Here is a 14,094-nt window from a genome sequence, read left to right on the forward strand (position 1 = left end):
GCCAGCATGATGGGTTGTGGTGAAGTTCTTCTTCTGGGCTGTAGACTGCTGACTTTTCTCTGTGTCCTCACATGGTGGAAGGGGCTAGAGAGCTCTTTTACAAGGGCACTGATCTCATTCGTGAGGGCACACCCTCTTGACCTAACCATTTTCCTGAGACTTCACCGAGTACCATCACCTTGGGGGTTAGGACCTCAAAATATGAATTTCAGGAGGACACAAACATTCAAACCATAGCAATATCTTATTCTGTAAGATGTCTGATATCTTCTTACAAAATAAGAAAAGACTATCAAAGGGATCAGGAGGGGAGGCAGCAGACTTTGGAGGCAGACTGCTTAGTGTTGAATCTTGATTCCAGCACTTATTAGCTTTGTGAACTTGGGCAAGTACTTAACATCTTCACTTCTTAACTTTAAAATGATAGTAATACTTCTACCTTACACAATACTAAAAAATTTAAAACCATAATGCAGTGCTACTATATGTCACTAGGATAACTAAAACAAAGATGGAATACATCCAGCATTAGCAAACATATGAGCCAGCTTCTACTCTCATACCTTGTTAGTGGAAGTATAAACTGGTACTACCAGTTTTGAAAATTCTTTGGCAGTTATCTACTAAAAATGAATTTATGCGAACCTCGGGAGAGGGAAATTGCCTTTTCAGGTGTGTATTCAACAGAGGAGTATACACGTGCTCACCAAAAGAAACATACTAGGATGTTCATAGCAGCCTTGTTTGTAACAGCCGCCAACCTGAAACTTCCCAAATACTCATCAACAGTAGCAGGGATAAATAAATGTGTGGTATGTTAATACAGTGGAACGACTATCATGCAAAACAAAATGGCCCACAAATACATAAAACAATATGGTTGAATCTCACAAATATAATATTGAACAAAAGAAGTCAAACATCAAAGGGTAGATACTATATGCTTCCATTCATATTAAGTTCAAGAATTGGCAAAATTAATCCATACTGCTAGAAATCAGAATAGTGGTTATTTTTGACAAAGAGGATAAAGACTGAAGGGGGCCTCAGTATATTGATCTGGGTGGTATTTTAATAGGTGTGCCCAAATCATAAAAATCCAACGAGCCATTCTCTTATAGTATATGTACTTTTTCTTTCTTTCTTTTTTAAAAAATTTTTTAAGTAATCTCTACCCCCAACATGGGGCTTGAACTCACAACCCAGAGATCATGAGTCATATACTCTACCAACTGAGCCAGCCAAGCACCCCCTATGCTTTTCTATATGCATTGTACATTAATAAAGTTTTAAAAATGGTAATAATACATACTTTCTAGAGCTGCTAGGGTTAAAATGAGATAATACACATGCAGCACATAGTAATGTACTCGATGACTGTTTATTAGGTTTATAATTATTATTAACAATAAGAAATAGCCAAATTCCTTATTTTATAGAGAAAGAAGCAAGTCCAGAAACGTAAAGTGACTTGTTCAAGTCACACAGCTAGCCAGTGCAGAGGAAAGACTAGAACAATTCCACAAGATGGGCCTCCCATATTTTAAGTCAATTTTTACTTCCTGTTGATTATAGCTAAATACCAATCCGATCTTTTATGAAAAACACATTGTATTATGCACACAAAAAAATAAAAGCTAAGGAAATTTTGTTTGGTTAATATTTAAAAGATACTAATTTTATACCCTAAATTTACACTAGGTAGAATATCAGTATTCAATTAACTTGATGATACAAAAAATAAAAATAGATGGTAATGGCCAGTAAATGTAAATATAAGTGCTGCCAATGAGGATTTTGCCAAAAAAAACTGACTTATATATGTCTAATGACTTTTCAAAAATTACTTTAAAGACCTTCAAACAAAAATACAAAATCTAGCTGAATTCTGATCATTGCAACATACAGAGTTCTATTCAATAATTAACAATAATCAAGGAGAATCACAAAGTATGCTTAGTTTTCAGACGTAGAAGAGTTACTAGGTTAATTTGGAAATGAAAAGATGAGCCTTAAACTGACTCTCATTTATCATTAATTATATGCCATCTGAGAGCAACACTCACCAGGAGGCACTTGTGTAGAATCATCTATACCCAGCTGTCCTGTAGTTAAGCCCAATTCTACAAAGAATTCTTTCTGGAAAATAACACACATAGAATTAACATACATCTCAGTGGTTTGTCATACAGTAGAAACAAAAGTCACCTCATCTTAACATCAGCTTCAATAAAAAATCACAATGTAAAATGCATTTTTGCTTCATTTAAATATCTAAAAAAGGATATTATTGCACTTTTCAGTAGTGATGCATTAGTTCAAAATTTTGCCTTTTTAAGTAATAGATGATTCAGTAAAGACATGATAATTATACTTGTGAGTAAAGAACTAATAACATTAAAATCATTCCTCAAACACAAACACACAATATGTGTAGAATTCATCAATTTTATTTCTAAATTCATCATCTAAAATTACCAATATGATTCTCTACCTGTGTTTTCTGTGGTACTGTACTTCATTCTGCTTTTAATCAACTAAACACTGCAAATATCCAAAACAACTTAAATTAATTTTTAAGTAAAATTAGACTATCAAGTGTTCTGCTAAACTAAAAATAAATCAGATTTACTCTCCAGACTTCCTCCACTTATCTAGTAATGTCTAGTGAAAGTAATCATGTTTGTCTGTTATTTTTTAAATAACACAACCCCATATTGTTCACGTTATGTTTACTCCCTAAGTAATTAAATATTTCTATTAACATTTGCCTCAGTGTTTTGTTACCATTCTAATTGCTAAAACCAAACTTCCTTCTTTAAAAAATGGAATTAGTTTTAATCCTTTATAATTATGTATTATTTAAATAGTGATTTATTTGTGTCCCTCATAAGACAGTTATCCAGCCTAACATTCACACTCGTTTCATTTTTGTACTGATTTTATGTAACTGATGTTATACCTCAATTTTTAACTAAACTTGGCTTTAATCTAGACAAGTTGTAAAGACAAACTAAACTTGTCTTTAATCTAGACTTCAATTTATGTGTCCCATTTTTAATGACTAAAGAGGCAAAAATGTAATGTTATTCATCCATTTTCAACCACTATCTTCTATTTATTGTAAATACTCTTCCTTCATTTAAATCATTAGAATTAATGATAAGGTATTTGGTTATTTAGTAGTCTTCATCTTTATTCTAGAGAAGGGACTTAGGTCCAAAAACATTTCGATATTACCTTCTGTAATCACAATGGAGAATTTTACTTTTGCTAAGACATGTTAAGGCACAGAAATAGAACTCTGAATATCCATTTTCTATTTCACTGCTCTGGACTACTTTTCACTCAACATCACCAGACTTGGGCCCTAATCTCAGATTTCTTTCCAAACTCCCCCTGGGTATTAGGCCTTCTGGAATGCCTTTCTTGATATTCCAGGCTGATATAAGCAACTCTCTATATACATGTATTACCTTTTATAAACTTCTAGCAAAGTACATAATCACATAATTTTGTTACTGTTCATCTCCCCATGAACCTGAAGCTCTGAGAATATAAGGACTGTCTCTTATACATATTTGCACGCCCAGTACTTGGCACAGTGCTCAGTGACATGTAGCAGAGGGGCTCAATAATGATACTGAATAAACCACACCGCTGAGCTCTATTCCAACCGGTTGCCTCTACGTGACTGAATTAGTAAATAGGAATGACTTGACAACTTCACTTCAAGTTGTTTTAAAAAAGAAATGTCGTTTTAACATGGATGAGACTACATAACATTGTGAACTAGGTTTGAAAGCCATCTATTATAGGATCGTATGACTCAGTGAGCACAACCAAGTTTAATACTCATATAGAGACCAAGGTCTCAAATAAACCAAACCTCGAGTCAGAATTGTTATCGCCAGGCCGCAGGACTCAGGGAGGGCAACAACAACTAGTGAGAGCAGGAAGACAAGGACTAACCATACTCTTAGTGGGTATAGCCACACTTCTTTTGAAAATTAGCCACAGGTTTTTGGTTGTTCAATAGCTAAGAATGAAGCCACATCAGTTCTGGGTCTCATCAGACAGAAGACACAATTAGTCCCACTTATGCACATGCTGACCCTTTCATACAGTATCCTTTTCCTGCTTCTTTACCTAGAAAACTCCTTCAAACTAGTCCAAATGGCAGTACCCTTATGGAGACTTCCCACCACTTTCAGGAAAAGAAGCTGCCACTTCCTTTTCTGTACACTTTGTATAAACTGCTACTAAAAGGACTTCTAACACTTTTTAAAAATAACTTCTTAAAAATTGTTTAACAAAGTTGTAATATTAACGATTAATAGTTATGTACTGCTTACTAAGTTCCAAGTACTGTCTATATGCTTTATATATTATTTTAGCTTCCTAGTGCTGCCATTAAAAAAAAAAAGTGTCACTAACTGGGTGGCTTTCAACAACAAAATGTCTTCCCACAGTTCTAGAGGCTAGAAGTCCAGAATCAAGGTGTTAACAGGGCCAAGCTCTCCCTGAAGACTCTAGGGGAGAATCTGTTCCAAGCCTTTCTCAGCTTCTGGTATTGCCGGCAATCTTTGGTGATCCTTGGCTTATAAATGCGTAACTCCAATCTCTGCCTCCACTGTCTTATGACACTCTCCTTGTATGTCTCTCCTCTGTGTCTCTTCTCTTCTTATAAAAACCTGGTCATATTGGCGTTAGGGCCCACCCTATTTTGATAAGACATCCTCTTAGCTTGACTGCATCCGCAATGGCCCTACTTCCAAATGAGGTCACATTCACAAGTACTGGAGGTTAGGACTTCAACATATCTTTTTGAGGCACACAATTCAACCCATAATTTTGATCTTAACTTACTGATCTGCACAATACTTCTATGAGATATTATTATCCTTATTTTACAAATAAGAAAACTAAGGCTCAAGGTCAAGAAAATTTATTCAAGGTCATATAGCCAGTAAGGGGCAGAGCAAGAACTTAAACCCCAATTAGGTAGCTTCAGAATATAATCAACTAACCATCATGCTATACTGCCTTCACATGCAGCAAATAGTTTAAGAAGTCAAGTCAGCTAAAAAATATATAACAACAATTCCTCCAATATATGCATGTGCGTGTCCGCACGCGCGCGCGCACACACACACACACACACACACACACACACACACACACAAACTGGCCACTATCCAGAAACAACCACTTTCAGCTTTTTTTCTGGTATTTATCTCCAGATTTCAATTAACAAATATAGACTGCTATTCTTATCAATTTTAGGTATCTATTGATTTTTCTTGTAAGTATTTTAGCTCACGTACATTCGCTTTTCCTCCGTCCAACGTTCCAATATAATTATATATCAATTCTTGATTAAATCCATATTAAAAGTTTGCATTATGACTATTTAAATATTATTCAGTGCTGAGCCGTGTCGTATGCTATAAATCGGTTTCCTTTATTTTACTTTTTTTGGTACACGCAGCTGATAATGAAATCATTTTTTTCACTAATATAATTTTCTCTAATCATTTATCTCTTCCTATACCCTTCAAGAACTCTGAAAAGATCCTCCACCATATAATTTTGCAAACCTAACAAGTCTGTACCAACTTTTCTTGCAGGTGGTCATCCTGGAACCCTCCAGCCTCTTGCTCCAATCTAGAATCGCTCTGGTCCTGCTGCACACCCTTTGTCCTGAAACTGCTTGTCACTGTCATCCTGGAAATTCTTAGGTCGGAACCCTGTTTCTGGGTCCCCTACTTTGCTCTCTGTATCTATGAGCTTGTTTTGGAGACTTCTACCAACAGTTCCCCAAATAAGAGTAGATATTTTAGATCACCTAAATATCTGAAAATGTCTACTCCAACTTCACATTTGATTAACTGTTGGTTATATATAGAATTCTTGGCTTGAAATCAGTTGGATTGTTAAAGAGATTATTTCAAAATCTTCTAACTGCCAGTTTTGCTGCCGGGAAGTCAGATGCCACTCTCATTTCTGACACTTTATATGTATTCTGTCTTCCTTCTATGACAAGTTTTTAGTTTTCTTTTCAGGAGCCTTGATACAGGTCTTCTTTCATTCATGACATTGGGTGGGCCTTTTCATACCGGAGATTCTTATCTTTCACGTCTTGGGGATTTTAATAATTCCATTACTTCGGTTTTCTCATTCTGGAACTCCCACTGGTCAGATTTTAGCCCTTCTGGATTGATTATCTAAGTGAAAAAACAAAATTTTCCCTCTTACTTTTCATCTCTTTGGTTTTTTTCCTTGTGTTCTGTCGTCTCATAGAGATTTCCTCAGCTTTGCTTTTGACTCTTCTGATTTTTTTTGCATACCATATTTTTGATTTGTAAAAGTTTTTTTTAATTTTTTTAAATGTTTATTTATTTATTTTTGAGAGAGAGACAGAGCACGAGCAAAGGAGGAGCAGAGAGAGAGGGACACACAGAATCCGAAACAGGCTCCAGGCTCCGAGCTGTCAGCACAGATCCTGACATGGGGCTCGAACTCACAAACCGTGAGATCATGACCTGAGCCGAAGCCGGACGCTCAACCTACTGAGCCACCCAGGCGCCCCTATGAAAGTTCTTTCTTATTCTCGTTTGTTGTTTTAATGAAACTCTGTTCTTGTGTAATTCTTGTTTCATGAGTTGTATCTTCTCTCTGAATATTAATGGTTTAAATCTTCTACTGGGAAGAAATGGTTAACAGGCTAACCTCTTTGTCCATGTGAAGATGACCCTGGGTTTACCTTCTCCCAGCACTGTTGCCCTGAAAATGTGCTGGCTCTCTCTCTCTCTCTCTCTCTCTCTCTCTCTCTCTCTCTCTCTCACACACACACACACACACACACACACACACACACGAATTGTGGCTAGGAATGCCAGCTACATTACTAAGCAATGCAATTTCTGAAAAAAATATGACCCTTGATGATAAATTACATCTGAAACAGAAGACTTTGAGTGGACTATAAAAATCTATTGGAAAACACAGGCCTTAGCTGCCTGCTGTGGTGTCTTGAGAGGCCCTGGATGCTATGCCCACGTGCATTACAAGAAACAGTTCCTATCCTGTGTAAGACGTCCCTTTGTTGTACCTAGGCAATTTCGTCACTTACAATTGCCTGCATTCCTTGTGGGGGCTGGAGGCAGCATAGGGTTGGCTGTAAGAACTCCTGGAGAAAAGCTACCTGACATACTGACATGCTGTTTTCTGCCCTGTATTATTCTACAAATCTAAGTGAATCTGACGCCAGGTTATGACCTATTGTATCCTGTGAGTGTGAACATAAATTCAAACCTGAAACCATTATTAAAGCTCATGATAAGTACTCATTCCCTAAACTGGCTTTAAATTTTTTTTTTTTTTTTTTTAGTTTTGGTGTCTGCCTTTCAAGTTGGAAAATTTCAAATATCTGCAGATCCTGGGCTGGTAGGTCATATTTAGGAACGAGGCAATAAACTGACTGGAAGCTATGTCTGCAAGGATTGGGCATAAGATGCAAGGGGTGGGGAGAGAATTGCAGGCATAGTGATGGAGGTAGGGGATGAGGATATTAGCCCACCATTTGGTCAACTCTCACTTAATTTCTCTGTTTTCAAAACAGTGCCTCATTCTTGTACTGCTCTAAATCTGAAGTGGCTAAATTCTTAGCCTTTATGATTCTTTTTCTCTAAAGAACCTGTCTCTGGTCTCCCGTGGGGAAGAAGTCACCTGAATATGCAAGCTGGTAGGAGTATGGGGGTCTACTCTCTCCTGATATAGACTTTCACACAGTCTCATTTTCAACCCTGTGGCTCACCAAGGCTTTCTATATCATGTGGTGGTCTTGAGGCTTTCCAAAGTTCTATGGAGAAAATCATCTTGCTTCTTGTATCAGTCAGTATCCAGCCGGAAAATAGAAATCATCCCAGAAATGTGAACAGGGAAAAATAGAATTAAATTAGATGATGCAGAAAGTAACTATGACTTCTAGACTGATGAAAAGGGAACCAACAACTCAGGAAAGGGTTCTCCTTGTCCTCAAGACGGAGATTTAGACTTTTTTTTTTATGAAATGCTCACCATAAGTTGTAGTTGCCATCTGTAACCATACAAAGTCATTACACTATTACTGACTGTATTCTCTATGCTGTACTTTTCAGCCCTGTGACTTATTTATTTTGTAACCAGAAGTCTGTACCTCTTAATCCCTTTCACCTATTTTGCCCACCCCCTCATCCCCCTCCACTCTGTCAACCACCAGTTTGTTCTCTGTATCTGTGAGTTTATTTCTGGTTTTTGTTGGTTTGTTTTCTTTTTTAGATTCCATGAGATTCAGTCTTTCAAGGAAAGAAAATGGCTGCCCCAGGAAATGCGTGCAGGGGTGGGAGGTTGGTGAAGAAACTCGTCAGAGGGTACAGTCTGGAGCTGGCTTCTGCATGCTGATCTGCTGGCTTCTGAACACAGGGACCGCAAGGGAAGCTCCTTTCTCTGGTTACAGTCTTGTGGTGTCCCTCCAGAACCCTCTATTGATAAAGCCTAACATCAAGCCAGTTAGTGAAAGAAAAATGTCTGTAAGATCCAACTCCAGCATAATAAAGCAAAACAAGGAAGATGTACAGCTGAGTGATTATTGACATGCCTCTCACCCGCACCTCCCACCTCTTAGAGAGACGCAGTAGGGCTTGACCTTCCTCCATGTTTAAGCCACGTACCACTCTCCCCCCAGTTCTCCAACCTGACACGCTAACAGAGCTACACATTGTTTGCTAGTTTCACCAAAGGCGGTATTTAAATTTCTGTGCTCCTTATTGTTTTGGGTGATTAACAAAAGAAGGAGTGAGAATTTCGTATTTCTTTCTTTTAATGTTTATTTATTTTGAGACAGAGAGAGAGAAAGAGAGAACATGAACACACACACACACACACACACACACACACACACACACACACGAGGGGGCAAGGGGCAGAGAGAGTCAGAGACAGAATCCCAAGCAGGATCCACACTGTCCGTGCAGAGCTTGGGCTGGGACAGGGAGGGGGGCTCAATCTCACAAACTGTGAGATCAAGACCTGAGCTGAAATCAAGAATCAGATGCTCAACTGAGCCACCCAGGTGCCCCAGGAGTGATAATTTCTTAGCTCCATTCAGGAATTCTCCCCACCTTTCTATAATTGCTCTATTTTAAAACTAACTTCCTCACCAAAATGTGACAGTTTCCAGAGCAAAGACCATCTCTAACTCATCTTCCTTTCCCTTTATCTTCTTCAGTGCCTCATTTTGATAACAGGTTGGTTGAATTAAATACAATGTACATTCTTTAAATATTCTTAATAAAATTCACAACTTATTTCAATCAGTTTTTTTTAAGTTTAATAGTTTATTTTTGAGAGAGAGAGAGAGAGAGAGAGAGAGAGAGAGAGAGAATCCTAAGCAGGCTTCGTGCAAGCAGCACGGAGCCCAATGTGGGACTCAAACTCATGAACCATGAGATCATGACCTGAGCCAAAATCAAGACTCAGACACCTAACCGACTGAGCCACCCAGGCGACCCTCAATCAATTTTATTGTCATATATCATGTACCTAAATCCCAACAAGCTGTCTTATAAATCTTTGTTTTTGATTAAAATGAGGAAAAAGCAAAAGCATTTATAAATGCATGAAAACTCATCTTTAGTCCTACTAGCAAAGTAACTCACTCTCTATATAACATATTTACAATAAAAAAGAAGTTTTCACTTCATTATTTAATGAGCAGACAGCCCTATTGTTTTAGATATTTGCAGCACTAAAATGTTTCTCTAATGGTTGTCTTCTAAAATATGCAATATTTTGAAATGCTGATACTTACCAATTCAGGGATGTCTTTTACTTTCAGAGGAACTTGGATTAAACCCAAATGAGTCCTGAAACTAAGAGAATCACCATTTTCGTAATTTGGGTTGCGAAGATTAATTAACACCTTTAAAAACAAATCCAACAGAATTGGTTAGTTTCTTTATAGGCTGTTTACACCTATAAAATTGGCAGTGATATTCTTGGTGTATCACCACAAAATTAAAAACTATTTGGGGCTATGTATGTACTTTAATTACATTCTAAAAAACTATAAAATTATATTGAAATGTTAAAATATCATAAACATGCCTTAAATTTAATATTCTGATGATCTACCATATAAAAGTCTAGAAGAATTTAGTTAGAATGAAAAACATTTTGATGGTAATAAAAAATCAAAGCTGCTTGAATATTTAACCAGGGAAGGTGACAGAAAGATCAAAATTGCTTGATTGTAATATTTGCCAGAAAAAATTTCAGAATCAATTCTAGCCCTTTGAAAAAACAGATATTGACAAGATTTTTAGAAAAATAGTAGAATAATATTGCAGAGTATCGCCTCTAAATCAAACCCACAAGGAAAAAAAAATTCAGAAGCCAAACTAACAATTTATATACTTTTTAAAATTAGGCAGGTCAAAAAAGTCTTAGATATTTACATATCCTTTATGTAGGAATTGCACTTCTATAAGTACAATTAAGTACAAATAATTCTATAAGTACAAATAATTAAGATGTTTGCAAAGACAGTGCAGAAAGAATGTTAATGAAGTACGATTTATTACAGAAAAATGTGAAACAAATTAAACATTCCATTAGAGGGAGTTACTTAAATGAATTGTGGTTAATTCATATAATAAACTATAATGTAATTTGCCTCTATTAACACAGGTAATATATATAATAACATGAAAAAATATTCACAATATATGAAGTTAAAAAATGTGTAGTAACGTAATGGTTTTTGCTATGTGACGGCATTAAAGGTAATTTTTTTAAAAGTTTTCTCCTTATGCATATTTTCTTGTTTTTCTAACAATAACATGCATTTCGGGGAAAGAATAATTATAATAAAAAATATTTTTAAATTGAAACTCTTGAGAAAAAAGAAATCAAGCATCCCGTACAATGGCATGCACAGAGCTAGAGAGTATTATGTTAAGCGAAGTAAGTCAGTCAAAGAAACACAAATACCATGCGATTTCACTCGTCTGTGGAATTTGGGAAACAAAACAAAGGAGCAAAGGGAAAGAAGAAGAGAGAGGCAAGTCAAGAAACAGACTCTTAACTACAGAGAACAAACTGATGGTTACCAGAGGGGAGGCGGGTGGGGGCATGACGTAAATAGGTAGGTGATGGGGTTAAGGAGTGCACTTGTCATAAGCACTGAGTGCTGTATGGAAGTGCTGCTCTCTATTTTACATACCTGAAACTAATATTATACTGTGTGTTAATTAACTGAATTTTTTAAAAAAACTTAAAAAAAATAAAAAGAATACAGCAAAGGAGATTATGGTGACAGAAACACTATCACATCTGAGGAAGGAATTAATGAGCTGATAACTAATCACTGATAAAATGGAATGTGCTAAAATGCCAAAACAGTTTCCCAAAACTGCAAGCCCTAAATTAAGGCTAAAAATGTCAATAGTATTTGTTAAAAAAAAAAAAAAATACAAATATAGCAAAGAGTCAACAGCGCTAAATGCAGACTAATAGGGAACAATGCAATTTTAGCCTAATAACATAAATCGTGTATCATACTGCACAGAAACCTCACACACGTAGGATAGGAAAGGGAAACTATGAACACATGGGTAATAGAAAAGAGAAAATATTAGAAATGCAGAAGCTATACAGATATGATTATAGAAAATGTTCTTTAGTTAAAGAAGAATTTCAGCATAAATAATAAAAGGATCAATTCATCAACAGTCCCGAAAGAAACAGAACGTTATGACCATTAAGGAGAAAACAGTTAAAGATAGTCATACAAAAATTACATGAAATTTCAGCCCTGAAGTGCTAGAAAAGGGAAGAGTTTGGGAGAAATCTTTAACAAGCTAAGAGAAATAATGCCATCACCATAAAGGCAGTTTCTGACCAAACTAACTTCTCTTTAGAATTAAAAGAAGACAGTTGACTCTTGAACAACACAAGTTTGAACTTCAACTCAAATGCAGACTTTTAACAGTACAGTACCGTAAATGTATTTTCTTTTCCTTATGCCTTTCTTAATATTTTCTTTTCTCTAGCACACTTATTGTAAGAATACAGTATATAATGCATACTAACATACAAAATATGTGTTGGCTGTGTTATCAGTAAGACTTCCAGTCAACAGTAGTACTTAGCTACTTAAGTTTGGGGGGAGTCAAAAGTTATATGTGGATTTTTGACCATGCAGGGGGTCAGAGCCCTCGTGTTGTTCAAGCATCAACTGTATATTTTATGCTGGCAAACTAGTTTCAAAGACAACAGTTCAGAAAAGAAATAAAAGTAAAATGTGAAAAACTCATTCATTCATTTACTCGTTCATTCAGCACCTATTTGTTGAGCAGCTATGTGCTAAGCACCGTTCTATCTGTTGGAGATACAGCAATTAACCTGCAGCTGGTTTGTGGTAGCTCCATGCTTATCTCCAGGGACACCTGGATGTCTGGTGGTGACCCTTGGCCAAGATGGGATGAAATACACGAACTAGTCATTTATAATGTGCTACTTAATGTCCCAGGGAGGCAGTCCATATCAGTTTCACATTGCTTATTGAAAATGCACAGATTGCTAGCTTCTCCTGATTTACCAGTGGGGATATAAAAACCCCTGGGAAACCTTCCTTGCGCCTTGACTCCCAAGACCAGTGTATCTCACTTGTCTCTTAGCGGTTCCTACTCCAAAGACAAAGCTCATCCTCTGCAACTGAGAAAGAGCCCTGGGAGCTGAGCCTAGAAGTTTGGATCTCTTCGTATTTGCATGTGCTTTCTTTCTCTTGCTGAAAGAATGCCTTCTGTGGCTGCATCCTGTGAAGTCTTGTGGAGTCTTCAATTATCGGACTCTGTAACTGTTGCAACAGTGCACAAAACAGAATGAGAAGCTCCTGCCCTTGTGAATCTTACTTTTTTTTTTTTTAACGTTTATTTATTTCTGAGACAGAGAGAGACAGAGCATGAATGGGGGAGGGCCAGACAGAGAGGGAGACACAGAATCTGAAGCAGGCTCCAGGCTCTGAGCTGTCAGCAGAGCCCGACGCGGGGCTGAACTCACAGAGCGCGAGATCATGACCTGAGCCGAAGTTGGATGCTTAACCAACTGAGCCACCCAGGCGCCCCGTGAATCTTACTTTTAATAGGAGAAGGCAGGCAATAAGGAAAACAGAAAAAGAATATGTTATATAATGATAAATGCTATAAAGAAAAACAAAGTAGGAAAAGGCTAAAAGGAGTTCCAAGCAGGGAGCCGCGGGGGAAGGCTTTGCTGAGAAAGTGACATTTAAACAAAGACATAAGGAGTGAAGGAACGTGCAGACAAGTATCTGGGGAAAAAGCACGGTAAGCAGAGAAGAGGAGCGGAGGCCCTCAGATGGCAGGAAGCCAGGGGGAAGCATGGAGGCTAAAGTAAATGGAGTATAACAAATCAGGGGAAAGTAATAGGAGATGAACTCAGAGAAGTAATGGGGTATCAGATCAAATAGCACGTTTCGCACCACTGTCATGACTTTGGCTTTTAAGTAGAATGAGATGGGAAGCTGCCGGATACCAGAGATGGCTTATTTGGAATGGTACTGAAATGGCTTCCTCTGGAAACTGCACTGAGAACAAATTCTAGGTGGGCAAGGGTAGAGCAGGAAGACATTAGGAGGATGGAGGTAGGAGTGGTTGAATTCCGGATACATGTTGAAGGTAAAGTGACAGGATTTGCTGATTACGTGCAAGGTACAAGAGAAAGAGTGGAATCAAAGGTAAGTCCGTTAAAATAATTAGTGAGCTCTAACCTACTTTATTTTCGATATGCTTTCTCAAACTTAATTAAGCTCATCATCTTTATTAACAGACCTGTTCCTTCTCCTGCATTCTCTATCCCAAGGACGTAGTACCTCTCTGCCCAGTTACCCAATCTAGACACTTAAAGATCTTCATTATCTTTTCTTTTTCTCATACTCCCCACATCTAATCAGTTCCCAAACCCTCCTAAACATCCCTTGCAAATCTGTTGAATTCTATCCAGTTCCAACACTGTTCTTTAGTTCAGACCTTT

General features: G+C 37.2%; 1 protein-coding gene across 4 annotated transcripts in view; it reads right to left on the bottom strand.

Annotated features, from left to right (window-relative positions):
• Positions 1 to 14,094, bottom strand: part of TBC1D19 (TBC1 domain family member 19) — a 145,405-nt gene that overhangs the window by 84,548 nt on the left and 46,763 nt on the right. For all 4 annotated transcript variants that reach the window (XM_053217483.1, XM_015072411.3, XM_015072412.3 and 1 more), the window contains 2 exons: positions 9,854 to 9,964; positions 2,067 to 2,139 (listed from right to left, as the gene is read on the bottom strand). In XM_053217483.1, the coding sequence (XP_053073458.1) occupies positions 2,067 to 2,139; positions 9,854 to 9,964 (184 nt within the window). The remainder of the gene's footprint in view (positions 1 to 2,066; positions 2,140 to 9,853; positions 9,965 to 14,094) is intronic.

Source organism: Acinonyx jubatus, chromosome B1 (assembly GCF_027475565.1).
Source record: "Acinonyx jubatus isolate Ajub_Pintada_27869175 chromosome B1, VMU_Ajub_asm_v1.0, whole genome shotgun sequence".
NCBI classification, from domain to species: domain Eukaryota; kingdom Metazoa; phylum Chordata; class Mammalia; order Carnivora; family Felidae; genus Acinonyx; species Acinonyx jubatus.